This window comes from Meriones unguiculatus, chromosome 4, assembly GCF_030254825.1.
Source record: "Meriones unguiculatus strain TT.TT164.6M chromosome 4, Bangor_MerUng_6.1, whole genome shotgun sequence".
Lineage (NCBI taxonomy): Eukaryota > Metazoa > Chordata > Mammalia > Rodentia > Muridae > Meriones > Meriones unguiculatus.
This window is the reverse complement of record NC_083352.1, coordinates 114,210,698-114,230,754: the sequence shown is the minus strand read 5'-3', so window position 1 is coordinate 114,230,754 and position 20,057 is coordinate 114,210,698. Positions and strand designations below refer to the sequence as shown.

At 55.7% G+C, this 20,057-nt stretch overlaps 1 protein-coding gene across 4 annotated transcripts in view; it reads right to left on the bottom strand.

The window, feature by feature from the left end:
* Cdh22 (cadherin 22) overlaps positions 1 to 20,057 on the bottom strand; it is a 117,542-nt gene that overhangs the window by 17,931 nt on the left and 79,554 nt on the right. For all 4 annotated transcript variants that reach the window (XM_060382841.1, XM_021638306.2, XM_060382842.1 and 1 more), the window contains 4 exons: positions 15,295 to 15,462; positions 12,294 to 12,487; positions 10,297 to 10,550; positions 4,503 to 4,639 (listed from right to left, as the gene is read on the bottom strand). In XM_060382841.1, coding sequence (XP_060238824.1) covers positions 4,503 to 4,639; positions 10,297 to 10,550; positions 12,294 to 12,487; positions 15,295 to 15,462 — 753 coding nt within the window. The remainder of the gene's footprint in view (positions 1 to 4,502; positions 4,640 to 10,296; positions 10,551 to 12,293; positions 12,488 to 15,294; positions 15,463 to 20,057) is intronic.

Below are 20,057 nucleotides of genomic sequence, written 5' to 3'. Positions count from 1 at the left end.
TCCCCATTATCCCGGCAGCTGGTTCCACGGGGGCCATTCAAGGCCCTCCCTGCACAGGCTAACAGGCATCTGCCTGCCTTCCTCAGCTCCCTGCTTCAGCCACACTCCCCCCTCTGCTCTCAGAGGGTGTCTAAGCCTCCCAGCGTTGGCTCACAGGGAGATAAAAATCCTAGCTCTTAAAAAAGCCTCCCCCTACCAGAGACCCGCCTTGGAGACCCGTCTGCCCCTCGGTGGTGAGACAGCTCCTTCTTGCTCCTCAGATCTCTCCAAAGCCCCACTTGGCACTCTCGCTTCTCCTTTCCCTCTCCTCTGCCCCTCAGAAACTCAGGGAGGACAACTGCCAGACTTGTTCAGCCAAGGATCCCCATGGGGTATGGGATAAGCAGCCCCTGGGTGGGTGGACACAGGGGGGTTCCCTGGAGAAAGCCTTGGAGCCCCACCTACTGCGACCTCCCCTCCACCTGGTTCTTCTTCAGCCTCCATGATCCCTCCACAGTGCTCCAAGGAGCACAGGACAGAGAGAATCAATCACTGTCCGTCACTCCTTCCTTGGCATCGGTTTCCTCATGTGAACCGGACCGCCATCTCCGACATCCCCCTGCCTCAGATTCCTTCTGTGGCTATTAATAACACCTGCTAAGGAACTGTCAGGCACCTTACTGGAACTGGACAAATGTGATTTCCAAACCCACGGGGGAGGGGTGGTGGTGGAGGATTTTTGTTTTATTCGTGATGCTGACTGATGACTTTGAATAAATGGAGGCCTGCACAGTCTGCAGTTTCTGATCCTCCTGCCCTCCAACGGGGCAAAGGAGTTACAGCCAGCAGCTTGAAGAAGGGAAAACAAGGCTGGCAGAGGAGCAGGGTGCCAGCTCACCGACCAAGGACCACACAAAGGGGACCTTTTCTCATCTCCTGCCCTATTCTCCTAAGCCCATTCCTTCCTGCCTTCGTATTCATTTATACCCACCCCAGTGCCTAACCACAGGGCACAGACCAGAACCCTCCCATCAAAGGGGGTACAGCCTACTGACAGAAACCAGTATCTAATAGGCACACAGGCACAGCTGTATGAAGGGAATCTTGGGGTGCCGTGCCGTGTGGCTTGGCCCACGGTGACCTTGTGGGAAACTTCCAACTGACCTAGGCAAGCCGTTGTCCCAGACACCTTCCCTGCTGGCCAGGTGTGAGCCAATGACCCTGGTGGAACCTGCTGCAGGAACCCTCACCTCTAGCCCTTCCTAGGCTCCCCAGGTCCCCCTGCCCCCAAGACTATCCCTTTACAACTGCCCTTTCCACCGCAGGATCCAGACACAAATTGTACTTTAAATTCAATATTGGTCATTAATATTTCATGATTACAAAACGTTAAAGATAATGTCAGTGGAAGGCGCGTCTGCATGGACAGGATGGATGACTCAGAGGTTCGGGGAGAGAGGAGCCAGCATACTAAGTGGGCCCAAGCCTTTGAGGTAATCCAGCGTGACAGGCGGCTGCTCTGGCTGAGGGCGAGACAGCCTCTGAGGGGCCCACGGAGCGCGCTGCGGCGGCGTGTATAAATATTCCCCCTCTGATCCTTGTCACCTCTTGTTTGTTCCGCCTGGGAGCAGGCGGGGCCGTGGGACCCCTAGCTCACCCCCTCTGCCTCTGAGGGAGCCCCAAGGACACCTCAGCGGGACACAGGGCCTGAGGGTACAGCCAGCGGGGTGGCTCCCTAAAGCAGGCTCTCCTGCTTGAACCCAGAGTTGCCAGTTTGGCTAGTCTAGCTGACCGGCTTTCACTGGAGAGTTCTTGTCTTGCCTGTCATGCCTGACGGACGTTTATGTGGGTGCTGGAGGGATGAAATCTGGTCTTCGCTTTTGCATGACCAGCACTCTTCCCACTGAGCCATCTCTCTAGCCTCCCACCTTATTTCTTATTATGTGTGTGTGTGTATGTGTGTGTGTGTGTGTGTGCAGGGGCATGCATATGCCATGGCATACCAGTGTGGTCAGAGGACCATTGGCAGGAGCTGGTTCTCACTTTCCAGCATGTGTGTCCCCAGGGATTGAACTCGGGTTGTCATGCTTAAAGGCAAGAGCCTTACCCACTGACCCACCCTGCCAGCCCTTGACTTTTGAGACAGGGTCTCCCACTCAACCTCAGGGTTGGCCAGTTCATCTAGGTTGGCTGGCCTGTGGCTCCAGGAATTTGCCTGTCTCTGCCTCCTGGTGCTGGGATTATGCCATTTTTTTTTTAATGTAGAAACTGGGGATCTGAACTCAGGAGGAACTTTGTACACTGAGCCATCTCCCCAGCACCACGTCAAGGACATGTGACCAGGACACAGCAGGGAGAGCTGTGAGTTCTGGGGTAGGCCAGGCCCAGCTGGGGATTTGCACAAGGGGCTTCATCTGAGTCTGTTTCCTCACCCCCACACGGGGGCCGCTGTGGAAACAACACTCTTTAGACGTGGTGACCCTGTGACCCCAGCACTGTGAAGGGACTGGCCTCCGCTGGGAGTAGAAGCCAAGTGCACAGTCAAGACACGGGGAAGCATTAGGTGGAGATTAGGTGAAGGCTTGAGCGGACAGGCACTGTGAATGGCAGCTCAGAGGGCACCTCAGGCACAGACCGGGGGCTACCTTCTCCTCTTAGGGTCTCCCTCCCATCCCCACGGGGCGCCAGACGGCAGGTAGCGGGTCTCTGAAAGCAGAGAGGGAGGCCATGCAGCCTCAGGTGGCAGACGTGTGTAGGAGGGAGACCCCGCCAGGGACAGCACTGTGCTTAACTTGAGAGGGGACTTGCTAGTGGCAGGATGTCAGATGGGTGACAATCCACGGCTAAGGGCGGAGGCACCTGTTCTGCCTGCCGCAGAGCCTCTGTGGCAGCTGCCTTGGAGCAGGCGAGGGAAGCTCAGAAGGTGGAGGAACTACCCCCCCACCTCCACCCCCCCCAGTCCAGCGCTACTTCCTCTCCAGCCACCTTTGTTCTCTCTTCCAAGCGGAGGAGGAGTGGATTCAAAGGCTCGCAGACGCCGAGCTGAGGGCTGAGGCGGCTTTGTGTTTTCCTTTAAACCGCAGTTGAAAGAGAGTAAGGGAACTTCAGCCTAGGGACTTCCTCGGCCCTGCCACGGGCCAGCGGGGGCATCCGAAGGGGGAGGAGGAAGAGAAGGTGAGCGCCCAGGAGGAGGGGAGGCAGCGGCAGGAGGGCTTTGGGGATAGGGGTCGGCTGGCTGGGATGCCCTGAGGCTGAGACTCAGGATCAACCGGATCTCCTGAATCAGTCATGACGCTTCCCAGCAGCTTGCTGACAAGGCCTGCGGAGGTGACAGGCGCCACTGGAGAACAGGCAGAAGCCGAGGAGGCTGGCACTGTCTGTCTCTGCTCAGGTGCCCCATGAGTTTCCTCCTGTTCAGGGCCCTTCCTTTCCCCTCAACCTCCTGACCCTGCTCCCTCAGCACCTCACCCCACCCATCAGCAGGCTCCACCTCAGGGTCTTCAGTTTATGCCACAGGCATCTTCTTCTCATGCCCACTCTTTCTGGTCCAGCCTGGGCTATCACCTCCCCTCCCCCAACACTGCTGCTTCTGATCAAGCTCTACACTTCTTGTCAACCCCCCTGTCTATTCCAGACACTGTCCCTCTAATCAAAGCCCTCCCCATTCCAATCTCAGGATGAGTAAAGTCCACCCTCTCCCCAACGGTGGTGGACTGGTGGACCACTCTGCCCTCTCCAGCTGCTCTGGCCTCCTGCAATCCCTCTAACATACTGGGCAGCTAGCTACCACCCACCCCAGGGCCTTTGCACAGTCTCTTCCTCCTGCCCGAACTGCTCTCCCCCAGATGAGGGCATGGTGCCCTGATCGTCCCGAGGTCTTTGTGAACAGATCTTCCCTGAGAAGCCTTCGCCCCAGAGAAACATGGCCAACTTTCTTTAGTCCCCTGGGCCTACTGCTCCTCTGTACCATGTCACATGGTCTGACCTACTAAGTGCACGTTTCCTCAGCTTGTGGTTGGCCTGGCTGTCTCCTGTGAGGGCAAGACTGGAGAACAGTCCTGTGATACATATCCAGTGAACAAGGGGAGAATGCTGACCTCTATACTAGCTGTTTCCTGCGGAGCTTAGAGCTCCCTATCAGCTCTTCCTGGAGATCTGACTTTTGCCATGCCTATTTCCAGGTGGGATCTTTGTCCCCCCTCAACCCTCAGCCTCTCCACCCCCACGCCTTGACAGACAGTTTAGCCTTTGCTTTGCCCCAGCCATGATTGGCCCTGCCTATTCGTTTTTTAAAAACCATTTTATTTATTTATTATTTATACAGCACTCTGCCTGCATGTACACCTGCACGCCAGAAGAGGGCACCCAGATCTCATTATAGATGGTTAGGAGCTACCATGTGGTCGCTGGGAATTGAACTCAGGACCTTTGGAAGTACAGCCAGTGTGCCCTTAACCTCTCAGCCACCTCTCCAGCCCGCTGCCTGTTCGTTTTTGGCTCTCCACGCATGTAACCCAACTCACCTGCTTCCATAGCCAGCACAGTAATGTTGTGCCAGCCAGCGGTTTCACGGTCCAGCCCCTTGCCAGTCACGATGACACCAGTGTCTGCATCAATGTCGAAGATCTGCTCCAAATCCGAGTCACGGTCGATGGCGTACCTGAGTGAGGGACAGGGTTGGGCTGATCAAAAGTGACCCGGTGCCAGGAGCCTGTGCCCATGATCTCACTACTCTACCCTACTCCAAGAGAGGGACCGCCCCCTAGAGATACAGAAGGCAGGGTGGAAAGCGACCTGGCTTAGCATCTCCCTGGAGCTGGTGCCTGCTGAATGGCAGGGGCAGGGGCGGCCATTCAGAGTCTTAGTTCCCCTTGGATGGTCAGTGGGGCTATGAACTTATACCCTACAGTTGTGGAGAGGGCTGAAGACCACATCCCTGGGACAGAGTCACCGATGTCTCTTTCTGCTTTGCTAAGAAGGAGACCCCAGAATTGGGCTTCATGGTGAGAGGAGGACTGAAGAAGTGTTTGGGGTGGCAGAGCTGGCTGAGGGCTGTCTATTCAGTGAAAACAGAGAATGTTAAAATGGCTGAAGCGGGGAGAGCTATTTAGGACCAGGAGTTGGGGTTCTAAGAGAGGGTAGAGGCAGCTTAGAATGCTTCTGGGGGCCAGGTAGACCCCGTACCCAGGGCAGCTGAGCCTGGCCTGGGAGGGTCTGAGGCTGGGCCCTACTCCTCCTGCCTGCACAGCGCTTTTGCTAATCTGCAGCTTTTCAGTTGCTGCGTGAAAAAGCCCTTTGTTCCACCTTCTTCCCAGGCCTTTGTGCTTCAGCTCCAGGCCTGAAAGGCCCGTGTCCAACACATGTCTCAGGCGGCGGAGGCCCAGAGAGGCCCCGCCAGCGCCCGCCGCCACTTCCCACACTGATAACACAGGCGGGGGTGCCGTGGCTACACACAGACAAAGGCCTGGCATGCAGGCAAAGGCGCATTGTGCAGCCAGGATAAAGCAGCCAGGCAGGGAGGGAAGCCGTTGCCTCTGCTCTTCCCTAGCAAACCCAGAGAGGGAAACTGAGACCAAGGAAAGCAACGCTTGCAGGGCCCGGGGCCTTGGGAGGTGGCTTTTGGAGAGGCCTGGGCTGCAGGCATGATCAAATCTCTCTGGGTCTCAGTTTCCCCATCTCTTCCATGGGGGATAGTGGCAACTGCACAGGTCTGAGCCTACCACATTTCCATTTCCTGTCACTTGCTTTCCCTGTGTGACCCTGAACCAGCCTCCCACCGCCTTAAGTCTGTTTATACATCTATCTCAGAGCCACCTTGCACCCTGGTGTGGATTGGGTGAACTGAAGGAAGGTGATTTCCTATTTCCTGTTGGGGGTGGGGTGAAAGCAAGTGGCAAACTATAGAGAATTGTCCTATGGGCAGAGAAGATTTCTTTCTTAATTTTATTTCATGTGCAATGGTGTTTGCCTGCATGTGTGAGCGTGGAACTGGAGCTGGATGGGTGTGAGCTGCCATGTAGGTGCTGGGAATTCAACCCTGGTCTTCTGGAGGAGCAGCCGGGGCTCTTAGCCACTGAGGCAGCTCTCCAGGCCCAGGGTGGATCTTTAAGTGTGTGAATGTACCTGTGCTTCTGGGACCATCGGGTGCCCTCCTCCGTCACTCTCTATCTTACTGTGTTCTGACAAAAGTCTAATCCTGGGTTCGCTGCTTTGCCACGCCAGTGGCCACACTTGGCTTTTAACAATGGTGTTGAGGATTCTGAGCTCTCCAAACCCCAGACACTGCCTCTTCCTGTCCTGGATTGCTGAGTGTACTGTCTCCTTGACCCTGGCTAGCTAGCGGTGCCGGCCTGGAAGTTCAGACTCAGGCTGACCCCCTTTCCCTGACACTTCCGAGATTACACTTTCCAGCAGCCCCCTCCTCTGCCATTTATGACATGGACATAAAGCAAACACCTTCTCTGCGCTGCTCAGGGTTGTAAAGGGACAGGGCCCTGCCAGCCATCCCATGAGCTGCTGTCACCACCCCCGCCGATGAGGGCACTGAAGCCACCAGGATAAGCTGGGTGTGGCTGTTACAGGCTGTGTCACGCACAAGGTACAAGATTCTACTCACCAAACTATGATTCCCAGCCTTATAAGCATCTTCTCAAAGGACCTGACTTTATTTACGTTAAGGTGTCACATGGGTCAGGTGCATCCCTGGGTCTCCTGACTAGGGGTGCATAATTACAGTCTGCACCCAGAGGTGGGCCTCCAGACTCAAGGTTCTTTAGGGCTTGTTGAACTAATCAAAGAAAGCCTCACTGCATGGAGCCTGGGGTCTCCTTTGCCTGGCAGCCTGACAGCACCAGATACTTGCATGGAAAGGAGGTGGAACAAGACCCTGGGTATGGCTGAGCTAAAAGGAGTCCCAGAGAGCCCTGTCCCCTTTGCAGATGGAGGGGTGTGGAGGAGGGGGTGCGGAAGGAGACAGGATTGAAGGGAGGTGATTTCATATTTGTTGTTGGGGGCGACAAACTAGAAGGATGTGCATGGGCAGAGTGGATTTTTTTTTTAAGTGTATGTCTGTGTTTTCCAATAACCCGCTTAGCTATGACCTCATCAATACACTGACCCCTTGATGAGGTTAGCACCCCTGAGATCCGGTGCCTCTCTCTCCTCTCTCCCTTTCCTCCTCCTTTCTCTTCCACCTCTTCCTCCCATTTCTCTCCATTCTTCCCATCCTCCCTCCTTCCCCCGGTGTTTCCTTTTGTTCCTCTTAAAGGAGATGGCAGAGGCTAGAGTCTAAGAATAGGCAGCTGTCCCCAAAGCCACGGTGTGGGGACCTACAGGGACACTGTGAAACAGTTCAGACTTGGGCAACAGGCTGCAGCCCTGGCTGGCTTCTAGCCCTAGGAGCTAGTGGCTGAGTGGGAGGGAAGGGCTCCCTGTGCGGCAAGGGAAGGGGGGCACTGGCGTACCTCCTGGGCATGCAGAGGGCCAGGTGCCCTGTCTGAATTGTGAGCAGGGGTGCATGTTGGTTTGTGCGACCGTGAGTGGGGTATGTGTGTGTGACAGCGTGCTGAAGTTAGAACAGCACAGGCTGGCGCATCCTTGGCTCCACCCTGGCTCTGTGACCCGGTCCCCTGCCCCCAGACAGGGCACTTCCCTCCTTAGAGCCACATGCAGCACACTGTGCCAGGCACTGTCAGGAGTCCATTCTACTCTAGGGGCATACAGGTGCCCTGTCTGCCTGCCTCAGGACCCTTGGCACTTGCTGTTCCTCCTCCCCACATCTCACAGTCTGGCTGTGCCATTCTGCTCTCTGTCCATCCCTCCCCCCACCCCCCCGGGAGCCTGACCACTCAGTGCAAATGACCCCTGTGACCCCGGGGCCCTCAGGCCCTCTCACTCTAGTTTCTTCACAGCCTGTATCGGCACTTAGTAACTGTTGATGTTGGAGAGAGCTGTCTTAGCATGTGGTGACAGGCACTCTTAGGAGGCCCGAAGACCCTTCTCTGGCTGCACGCACCCCAGCACTGGCCTTGCTTCTCAGGTCTGCACCCCATGCCCTGCCCTGGAACTGCCCTTGGCAGAGTCCCGGCACGTCCCCAGGCCTGGCTCTGCGCCATGCAGGGGAAGCTGGGCGAATGTTTGCGGTGCTAAATTGGACCTGTCTCAAGCTCCCTGCAGGCTCGTCCACATCTGAGGAGCACCAGGGAAGGGGGCCCAGCACAGGGAGATGAAGGAGGGTGAGACGCTGGTTTCAAAGTCTGTACCTTCAGCAGGGATGAAAGAGGAGGAGAGGGAGTGGAAACAGAGGGCAGAAAGCAAAACAGAGAGGAGGGAGCTGCAGACAGGAGTGCTGACCCGACTGACCGCCCCCTCGTCCTGCCCCCACTTGTGATGCTTACAGAAGCCAACCTGCTCTGGTCTCCAGTTTTCTGACAAATAGGGGTGACGCTGTCCTCTCTGAAGAAGGCTGTGGCCAGCCAGAGGCTAGGCGGTATTTAAAGGCTGAGCCTGGTGGCAGGGAGGCAAGGGGCTACGGCCTTATCCTGGGCTTCTACCTGGAGGGCGAGCTCCTGTCCTATCTGTGAGGCCCTGGTGCCTTGGGCCCCTGACATCAGCACAACATTCTTCCACTGGAATGCCTGACCCTCCCCTCCCCCCCCACCAGACCAGACCCACAAGCCCAGCTCAGGTCCATTCCCACCAGCTCCAAGAATTCTTCCCAGATCCCTGGGGTTGTCTGTCATCGTGAGAGACTGTGGCAACTAAGTGAGATGGGATCTCATAGGTCAGCATGTCAGGTTGTCCAGGCTGGGCCCTGAGCAACTCTAAGAGGCCCGTTAACGTAGGTGATGGAGGAGTCTCATCCCACAGAGCCACACGACGCAATTCTTAAGCTTCCCTCTCCTTAGTGCCCTGCAGAGCTCACCTCAGTCCATCAACTATGTGACAGGTAGGTTAAGAAGAGGCAGAGCACCCAGGAGCCTCTTTCCTGTCCACCGGACTCTTGGCTAGTCCTCTCACCCGGCCCTCCTCCATGTCCTTTTCTGCCACAACCACCCTTCCTTCTCCTTCTATCTGAGTTTTCCAACCAAGGCCTGCAGTTCGCAAGTCCAGTGACCCCTCCCACCACATCGCGCAGCACCTCCGTCCTGCCTCTGCCTCATTCAGGTCTGACTTTGGCTCTTGGGCTCCCTGCCTCTCTCTACAGCCCCCTCTTGTCTGCACCGCCTGGCATTGGCACGTCCTTCTCTTTCTGAATCTTCACCTGGTCCCTCTCTTTCACTACTGCTCTGTCTTTTTCCTCAGTCTTGTCCCAGGTCTCTATCATTCTGTAGCTTGTTCAGTGAGTGTGTGGGGTCCCGAGGTCTGTGAGCCTCAGCACCCCAAGGACCTAATAGTAAGTGAGCTGGTAGAGTTCCCCACCATCTGGGTACTGGCTCAGTGGGGGCAAGCATGGCTTGGTACAGCAATTGTGGTGCAGGGGCTGGCTGGATTGGGGTAGGGATTGGGGAGGAGGGGCCAAGGAAGATCTTTTAGAGAGAGATACTGTTGAGCAAAAGGAGTGAGAGGGCAGAGATTTGGACACCTGTGGCCAGGGGCAGTAGCAGCATAGACCCTGATGGGGAGCTGAGAGGAGCTGGAGCCTGCCAAGTAAAGAGGAGGGGAACATTTGGGGAAAGCCTGGAGGATTCTGGGAAGTTCAGGGTCAGGTTTGAGGGTCAAGATGAAGATGGACTTTCATCCTGAATCTAAGAGAAGGACAAGGGGCAGAGGAGGGCAGGCTTAGCTCCACAGTCCAGCAAGAACTGGCTGGTTTCTGTAAGGATTGGGGTGGGGCAGGCTTGGGCCAGGTTGTGACCACAGCTAGGGAGTACAGGGGAGAAGTCTGGCTACATTTTAAGGTAGAGATTTGAGGGAGAGAGAGGGACAGACAAACAGAGACAGGGAGAGGCTGAGACAGAAAGAGAACATGTAACCTAATAGGACAGAGGCCCCCTGCGGAAGGGATAGCTCAAGAAAATAGGGGCTGGTTTTGCTTGGTCTCATTCCTTCTTAACATGTTGGCGGGGTCTGCTGTGAGCTCTGAGACGGGCTGCTGAGAGGAGGAACTGGGACATCTCCAGCTGGCGGGCAGAGAGTTTCTCGGGCAGTCTGGGCACTGGCTCTCCATCTTTGTCCCTGTCTTGCCTGGAACTGCCCCCTCTCTGTTTCCCGGCTCCCTGGTTCCCAGTGTCCCTTCCCCCACTCTGCCCTCAGTCTGTTGGGGTGGCATATGGCAGGACAGCAGGCAGCAGGCGTGGCCCCGGGTGGGGGTCTCACCGGACGGGCCGGTTGGCGGCGTCGGGGTCCCGCGCCGTCACCACGCCGACCAGGGAGCCCACCTGCGCATCCTCCTGCACCTCCAGGAGGCCAGAGGGTGGCCGGAACTCAGGGGGCTCATCCACATCGGTCACGGCCACTCGCACAATTGCCTGGTCTCGGAATGTGCCCAGGTCGGCGAAGCGGGGGTCCACAAACTTGTTGAGGGCTTCCAGCACCACTGTGTGCACCTGCTGTGATTCAAAGTCCAGGTGCTGGAGGAGACAGAGAGGGCTGGTCAGCAGTGGGCCCGGTGGCTGAGGGCATTGTCAGGAAGCGGGTACAGCAGGCCGGCAGCCCAGGTCACAGTTGGCCCAGCCCACTACAGTGCTAACTGTTAGAGGCCCAGACCAACTCTTCCCAGTATAATGGGGGCTTCCGGGAGACTGCTTTGTCTGTGCGCCCACAGTCACCACTTTAGACGGCACCAATCCCCGGGTTTCTTGCATTCCCAGTCAATACAGCTTCATCCGTCACTCTGTTTACTAGCCACCGGCAGCAGTGATACGGCAGTGGTCTCTTACCCAGGAGAAAATCAGGGCCAGGAGGGCACAGCAACACCCTGAGTAGGTAGCCCCTGGCAAGCTAGGACTCTGAGCCAGGCCAATGTGGCTTCCAAAGCCAGGAGAGAGAAATAGGGGCACAGCTCTGAAGTCTACAGCTCTGGCTTTCTGTCGTGAGGTGACTGTGGAGGATCAGGCTTTTAAAAGGCTTTGGGGGAGTTAATGAGGCTCCCCAAGAGAAGAACGCCTTGGCTGTGCTTGCCTCTGGTCATCCTACAAAGGTGAATTTAATGGCAGAGCTTTACTGTGGCCACGCGGTGGTGGTGGGGCTTCCCGGAGTGCCTAAGCCTATGCTGCCTGGCATACAGGCTCCTTCCTCAGCAGCTAGATTCCCCTCTCTCCCTGTCTTGTTGCCTGAGCAATCGGGACTTGGGGAGTTGGGTGCTGGCCCAGGAATGAAAGATGGCTTCTAAAGCAAGCCATTCATCAGGCGGGGCTCTGGAGCCATTGCTGACTCTGCCACAGACACCTCAGGCGCCCACGGGAGCCACCACGCTGCAGAGCACGGGGATGAGAGAAAACCAGCCTGCCGGGATGAGGTCTGGTGCTGTGGACTCTAGGGAACCATGGAGTGCTGTGGGCTGCGGGCTGCTCTGGGTCCCCCTAGCTCCCATCTGTGACTCTGGGCCTGTCTTAGAGTTGGGGACACGGGATTGAACACTAATTATTCTGCAGCCGGAACCCCAAGCCAGTGTTTCTACGGGGCTGTCCCAGTTGAGTGACCTTGGCAGGGCATTGAACCTTTGGGGGGGTACACGCAGACCTGCAACAACGAGTGGACCAGGGCAGGGGACATGAGCCTTGTGCTGGGAAGTATGTTTGAAGGCAAAGCCCTCAAGACTTGGCACCCTGAGTCTTCACAGCCATCTCAAAGTCCCAGGAGACAGATTCTTGCTTTGTTATGGGACCTCCTTTTCCACAGACCTCTCAGGAGCCCTGGGGTCTGTGGGGCGAGGCTCCTGGGTCAGCCAGGGGGTGAGTTCAGCTGCTGGATGTAGTGGGGGCAAGGCTTGGGTTCAAATCCCAACTCTGTCCCTCCCAGATGTTGTCTTGGGAAACTCCTTTCTCCTTCTCTACCTCTCTCACTAGTCAGAATGGGGATTGTGACCTTTCCTCCCAAGGGAAGCATGGGGATTAAAGGAAAGGACCACTGAAGGGCCAGGGATGCGTTCAAGCAGCCCACAGCGATGTTTTAGGAGCACGGACTCAAATCTGAACTCACAAAGAGCTGCTCAACCCTGAGTAGATTCACTTACCCTCTCCAACTCATTTTATCTCTTGTCCGTTGGGAACGAGACACCAAGTCCTCAGCCCCGAAGGCGGAGGAGGTAGGGTCCCCTCTCTCCCACAGCCGGCCCTGGCACCTGCCTTCCCACCCTGCCCAAGGCTGCGTACCTTCTGCACTGCTATGATGGCTTCCTGAGTGTCGCTGTCCGTGGTGACCTTGAACGCGTCTCCTCCGCTGCCGCTCTCCTCTCTCAGGTGGTAAGTCATGTCCGTGTTCTCGCCCACATCCGAGTCCTCGGCCTTCACTCGGCCCACGGCCGTGCCAATGGGCGCTGACTCCTGTATGCTGAACCGGTATATCCCTGTGGGGAACATGCCAGGAGGTTGACCCAGGCCTCTGCCAGAGCGGGGAGAGGAGGAGGGGCCTGGTGGGCCTGGGGTGGGGTTGCGTCTGCAGAGAGATTTCTCTGGCCAGGTAGGAATTTCAGACTTCTATGGGCCTGTCCTCTGAAGAAGGGCAGAGGCCGCGTGATTAGAAGTCTCTCGTTCCACCGCTAGGCTTCCTGGTTGATGGCATGCGGCCAACTATGCCACCCTTGAGGTCTGTTTCTCCACTTGCCAGGGGGACAGAGGAAGTTTACGATGAAGGATCAGGCTCTGGAGCCAGTTCTGGCCTGTATCCCTGTGCTTTAGTTCCCTCATCTGTGAAATGGGAAGAACACCTTCCTAACAGCAGTGTTGCTATGACAACCAGATGCTGCTGCTGCCTGGAAATGACTGGCTTGTGCCATCTCACATTGATGGCGTTCGTGTCACCTCTGGGGACCTCCGATGTCCTGCACTGAAGAAGGGGCGAGGGGGTTAGCCAAACGGGGTAGATAGCTGGGAAAACACACGCTAGACAGAGGAGATGGCAGGTGCGAACACTGAGGTGAGCACCGTCCGGCAGGGATGGCCCCGGAGAGTGAAGGGAACCCAGGTGAGGTGCCTGCAGCATTCTTCTCCCCGGGCCTCCAAGAAGGTGAGGGGGCCCTGCTGAATGGCAGTCAGCCCAGGTGAACTTTGGGAGTTTGCCTCTTGGGGCCATCAAATGCCCGGGGACCTTCGGACGGCATGGCTACCTTTTCCTCACATTCAACCTTGAGAGGATCCTTGCTCTAGTCTCTCCACAGCTCCCCACTGACCTTGGGGTAGCATGGCAAGTCCCTTGGTCTGCCCCACACTGCCAGCCCATCCAATAGCCCGGTTCTCATTCCGCCCCGCTGGATGGACCGGGGACCATCCCGCACAACTCACGGCTCGCCTGCAGGTGCCCGGTCCCCACCTTCCCTACCACTGTCTTCTTTTGGGGACCCTCCCTGCACCTTCATCTGCTCCTGTCCCAGAGCCCCAGGGATGTTCTAGCAGGCGCTATTGCGCTTCTCTCAAACTCTCTTCCCTCCGGGCTGAGTGTGTAATGTGGGAGGCGAGGGTCGAGGCTCTCTGCCATTCAGCAGGCACAGCACACTGTCTCCTGGGCGGAATGTATCGGTGAGTGACTCAGCCTGCCCCGCAAGATGTGCTGTCTCGGGGGTGAGCCACTAAATAAAAGCCCGCTGCAATCACAAATAGGCAGTCTCCAGGTTCTTCCAGATTAAAGAGTCTAACAACATCCAGTGTTGGTGAGGATGTGGTACAAGGGGCAAGCACATTTCTTCACGAGGATGTGCTTCCCAGCAACACTAGAGAAGTGTTTGCAGATGGGCACCAGGAGGAAAAGGCAACTCGGTTCAAAGTTCACAATAGTTCCATCTAGCAACAAGCCAAGAACCCAGTGGGATAGATACAGGGTGACTACTATACAGCAAGAAAAAGAAACAGAGCTAGAAGAAACAACCTGAGTTTAGGAACATAATCCTGAAAGCCAAAGGCACACAGAAATTTATATATCATACGGTTTCACGTATCTGGGGTTCACCAAGGGGCCAAATTAGACCATAGTGCCTGGCGATACGTAGTGAGGAGAGCAGACTTTCAGAAAAGCTTAGACATGATGGCATCAGGCAGAACGGGGGTTGGTACTGTTGGAGAGGGAAGATGCTGTGGAAAGGTACTTGGGGATTCTGGGTCCTGCTGGTGGGGCTGAGTGTCGGCTCTGGGCTTTTCTACTGTTTGCCCTTCTTTCTGCTACAGTCACAACGAAGAAATGAGGGCAGGAGAGAAGGGGGAAAAGGAAAAGAGGGAGGGAAGGGGGAAGGAGGGGAGATAGAAGAAAGCAGAGGTGGGAAGGAGGGAGGGAGGAAAGGAGAGAAGGAGGGAGGGAGGAATGTGTCTAGCATCCTTTTGGCTGGGCCTCCTCCCTTCTCTGCCCCTCAAGTAGAGCCTGCTGCCCGGAGCCTTGTTGCTCTTGGCTAGCCTGAAGCTTTCCCTTTGGGAACAGGAGTGCTGGGGCCTGCCTCTGGGCCTGGTGTCTGCAGACTGTGCCAGAGCACACCCTGTGCTGCTAAATGCCTGCTGTGAGCTCAGCTAAGGGATTGCATTCACTTATCTCATGGGGGTCAGTCCTCTGTGGCGGGGCCTAATATGAGAGCAGCGGACCTCGGGTAATGACTCGCCTGATAGGAATCAGCAGCTCCGGAGGCGTTTAGTCTTTGCCAGCTGAAGCTGCAGCTTCCTGGTGGTGGCTGGGCCCAAGCCTGGGCCAGCCTGGCCAGCCAGGCTGACAGACAGGTGAGGGCCTGATCCAGAGAGGCTCCCTGTCCTGAACTGTGCCAGAAGAGACAAGCCTTCCCAATTCATCTGCACAGACAGGTAGCCTCCAGGCTCCAGGCTCAGGCTCCAGGTGACCTTGTCCTCAGGCTGGGCTTCACTATGGGTGTCCCTCTGCCTAAACCTCTGTGAGCCTTTAACACATCATTACAAGCTTGGGTCATGAATCCAGCAGTAGCTAGGAGGCCCTGAAGGGCCAGCAAGAGGGCAAGTGGATGGGCAGAGAGCGGGCGGGCTGGCTTCCCATATGGGGAGGCCACAGCAGTTCTTCTGTCTGAAAAACCAGATAGACAGGACCCTGCGGTGGCAGGCTTGGGGAAGATTGGGGAAAGAAGAGCACCCAGGTGACGGTCCCGCCTCATGCAGGAAGCTTCAAAGGAAGCTGGGCTGATAGACAGATACACGGCACAACCCTACTTACTTTGTGGGAAGCGGGGTGGGTTGTCGTTGACGTCAGTAACCACAATGGTGACTGTGGTGGAACCCGAGAGGCCACCCAGCTGGCCTGCCATGTCTGTAGCTTGGATAACCACCTCGTAGCGTTCCTGGCTCTCGCGGTCGAGGTCGGGCACAGCTGTCCGGATCACACCTGCGGGTGAGGGAGAGTGGGGACATGGAAAAGACTCTGGCGAGGCTGAGGCATGGCACAGCCATGTTGACCTGTGCACCGAGGGTTAAGGGAGAGTCATGGGTGCAGCAGCCACGTACAGGGTGGTAGCTGGAACGAAAATGGCTCCCAAAGGCTCTATATATTTTCACGTTTGGTCCCTGGTTGGTAGAACAGTTTGGGAAGAACTTTAAGGTGTTTGGCCTTGTTGGAGGAGGCGTGTCACTGGGGGGTGGGCTTTGAGGTTTCAAAACACACACGCCATTCGTAGTGTGCCCTCTGTCTCTGCTTCGGAATCAGATGAGCTCTCTCTCTCATCTGCTGTTCCAGTGCCGTGCCTGCCTGTCTGCTGCCATGGTCCTCACTGTGATGGTCACAGATCCTAACTGTCTGGAGCTGTGAGTCCCAGTTAAACGTTTAGGATGGGGGTTGTTTGACAGGGGTCTCTCTTTGTGTGGCCCTGGCTGTCCTGGAGCTCACTCTATAGACCAGGCAGGCCTCGAACTCATAGAGATCCACCTGCCTCTGCTATGAGTGCTGGGATTGAAGGTGTGTGCCACCATGCCTGGCTAAATGCTTTTCTACTATAGATTGCCTTGGTAACTAAGCCGCGTGGCCACTGGACTCCCAGAGCTCATCAGCAGGTGCACACGGACATCAATACCTGACATCTCTCTCCCACACTGGACAATCACAGAGAAACAGAGGGGTTTTCTGCACCTCCTCCCACACGCCTACACACCTCCATACACCAAGGGAGTAACACCCCTCCACACATGCACACACACTTCCACGTATAGACTGGCGGTGCTTCAAACAAAAGACCTCTCGGTTTGCTGAGAGGAGGCCCGTGGACCAGAATTCACCATGGGTACCCTCCCTGGGTGGCCAGTCCCACAGCGGGTCTCAGTTTCCCCCAGGATCTGGTGTGTGTGAGCAAGGCGTCTGCATGATTTATTAGTGACCTGCAGAAGTTGGTGCCAAGCAGCTGCTCGGAGCGTTTGGCAGTCAGGCAATAGTCACTGAGGTCACACTCGCCTGCGCGCAGGTGCGCCTCCTACCACAGTCACACATGCCTGCCCGTCCCCCGGCCCTCCCCGACACCTCAAGCCTGGGCTCTCTGTCCAGGCTACAGAGAAGGGCTGAAGAGACCATCTTGCTGGCTGCCCGTGATGCGGAAGGAGAAACGGGAATGCTGAAAGTTAACTCTGCAGAGAAGATGGTCAGGCCCCATTTCCTATCGGTGTAAGAACCCGGGTCGGGAGGGGGGGCGGTTGATGAGGCATTTAGAGCCTCTCCTGACGCCCCCTGCAACTTGCCAAGCACAGGTGGTGACAGGTGGCGCCTGGCCTGAGTGCCAGGTGGAGTCATGCACCGGCAGTCCCAGGATGCGCCCCATAAAACCTGGGCTCCGACTCCTGATGTCCTCAAAGTCCCTGGACTCCAGTAAAGGTAACAGGACAGGAAGAGAGGCTAGTGTGTGTTGTGTGTGTGTGTGTGTATGTTGTATATGGTGTGTGGTGTATGTCTGTGTGAGAATGTATATTGTGTGTATATGTTATGTGTTTTGTGTATGTGCTATGTAGTGTGTGTGGTGTGTTATGTGTGTGTTGTGTGTGGTTGTGTAATGTGTGCGTTGTGTGTGTGCTGTATTGTGTGGCTGGGGTAGGCAATGGTCAGGGTGATGTGCTTTTTGTGATGGAAAGAGGAGGAAGGAAAGAACATAAAGGGAAGAAAGAAGAGAGGAAGGGAGAAGCTCAGGACCCTGAGGAAAGAGACAGAGGCCTGGACGGGGGATGATAGGAGAGACCAGGGAAGAGAGACATTTGGGGAGGGGGGCCTCCTGAGACAGAAAAGAAGGGAAGGAAAGCAGGAGAAACAGCCAGAACCAGAGAGAAGAAAGAGGGAGGCAGAGAGAGGAAAGAGAAGAAAAGGGCAATGCTTGTCAGAGCCAGAGCGAGCGAGCAGCCAGTGCCAACAGCAGGGAGCAAGGACAAATGGCAGGCAGCTATAGTGACCACCAGGTTGGCAGGCAAGGTCCACGGCAAGAAGTCAGGAGAGGAATTAGGCTGGCTTTGTTGTTGTTCTGAGAGAGGGTCTCATCTCTCAGGCTGGTCTTGAACTCCCGATCCTCCTGCCTCCACCTCTCGAGTGCTGGAATACAGGTATGTGCACCACGTCCAGCAGAGAGCTGACCAGCCGGACATTTGCAGGCCACTTTGCGGTCTAGGGGTACACTGAATGACAGTCTCCCAGCAGGATTTAGGGCCACTGTGTATCTCAAAGCTCTGCACCTCCTGCTCCGAGTGGGGACTAGAACACAAGTCCGGCTCTACCTGAGCAGGTGAGGAGGAGGCCCCAAGCAGCTGGCTTCCCTGTTGTCCCCATCACTTCCAGCTCCAGAGAGTCCGGGGGCATGGCATCTCCTAGAGGATGAGGTTCGGGAGCCTCTGGTTACCCGGAGTGGGCAGCAGGGAGCACATGGCCTCTGGACCCTGTCCTGAGTCATTCGCTTCTGTGAGGTTGCTATGGTGATGGTTTCTGATGAAACACTTCCCAGTATTCACAACCCTGGATCCTTCCTTCCCACTGACTCTGGCCTCGGGCATGTGTTGTGCTCTGGCTTGGGGGTCTTTTTTCTGGGAATACTGAGGCCTATGCACGTTGAAGCAGGACAAAAGGGACAGGGGAGAGGAGGCCTAAGACTGCCAGCTGAGTCAGCCCTCAGCTGCCTGACAGCCAAGGGCGGTACCACAAACCCCAGAAGAACTGCTCAGCCAGCCCACACAACTGTGACAAAGAATAAACCACTGGGTTAGCTTGAAATCTGGTTAGCTGAGCCGTTCCTGGGCTGGCTGGGCCTAGGCTAGTCCACGCAGCTGTGCCTACCCGGAGGGTCGCTTGGCTGACAGGTCCAAGCTAACCTCACCCTCCCTCTATCCACCGGGCTCCCTCTCCCTCCAGTCAGCCGCCATCCTTCTGTGAGGTCTCAGGAATGTGTTCTCGGAGAACAGAGAAACCTCAGCAGGTAAAGGAAGCTGCTTCGTAGCCCGATGACCCGGGTTCTGTTCTCACGTGGTAGAAAGAGAGGAACAAGTCTCACACACCCATACATGGTCCTCTGACCTCTACATGCATTCCTACACACGTGCACACACGCAAGATGAATACACAAATAAATGTAAAAAAGATTTTTTTTTTCCTCTTAAGATGGAGAACAAGAAGAAAATAACTGTGCCTGCCTGGCACGCATAGCATTTTCCCCCTCGGTGTTATTCCCTGAGCAAGAGTGAGAGACACGGATTTCCTACATTCCCTTCACGTAAGCGTCCTCAGTCCTCTAGGGATGATTTAGAGTACATGAAAGGATGTGTGAGGTGACATGTCATGACCATGCCACCTTATGCTTCAACAGCCTTGGAGTCTTGGAGCCAATCCCTGTGAGATACCAGGAGATGAATGCCCTGAGTGATAGAGCACAGGGGAAAATTCACATATGGGGCACAAAACCCTAAATCAGCCCATGATCTTGTTCATTCATTCATTCATTCGTTTGTTCGTTCGTTTGTTCGGCACTTGCTGACCGTCTGTGATAGGCCGAGAACACACAGCACTGGATATGAAGCACGTAAAAAGGATAGACTTGGGTCAGACAGACAGGGGCCTGGCTATTCGTTCGCTGTTTACACAACCACCCTGAGTTTGGACAAGTTCTTGGGTCTACCTGAGTCTGTTCCCTGTTCCATAAAATGTGATGGCTTCTTGCCAGGATCCAGAATTACCTAGGAGGCAGGGCTCCTCTACAGGCACACCTGTAGAGGATTATCTTGATTATGTTAATTGAGCTGGGAGAACCCATCTTAATTATGGGTGGGGCCATTCGTGGCACAGCTCCGGAGAGGGAGCTGAACAGCCAGGAGCCTGGGCATGCCTCCTTCTCCAGTTACAGATTGTGGATGTGACCAGCTACTTCAAGCTCCTGCTGCCTTGACTTCCTGCTGTGATGGACTGTGGATTGAAGTAAAATAAACCCTTTCAGGCTTAACTCTTTTTTAAAAGGGCACTTTATCATAGCACGAGAAAAAGAAATGAAGACACCTGCCCTGGAGGCTGCGGAGGCACAGCTGAGGCGAGGCTTCTAGGAGCACATTTCACTCCTTAAAAAAGTGTGTGTGTGTGTTTGAATGAGATGCTCCTCAAAAGTGTCAAGCATTTGAAAACCTGGTCGCCAGTTGGTGGCTGTTTGGGGAAGAAGTAGGGCATGGGGGCTTCCTGGAGGAGGATTGTCACAAAGGGTGGGCCTCGAGGTTCCAAAAGATTCTCACCATCTTGAGTGTCCTCTCTTTGCCTTCTGGTTGTGATATGAAATGTGAGCTGTTCCAGCAGCCATGCCTTCGCTCGGCCATTGCGGACGCTAACTCTCTGGAACCGTTAGTCCTTCTAGACCATCTAGACCTAAACTTTCTGTGAGTTTCCTTGGTCGTGGTGACTCATGATAGCAATAGAAAAGTAACTGAGACAGGGTGCTCGTGGGTGTGGGCACGCACACGCCGCAGTGCACTCGCTGAGGGCGGAGG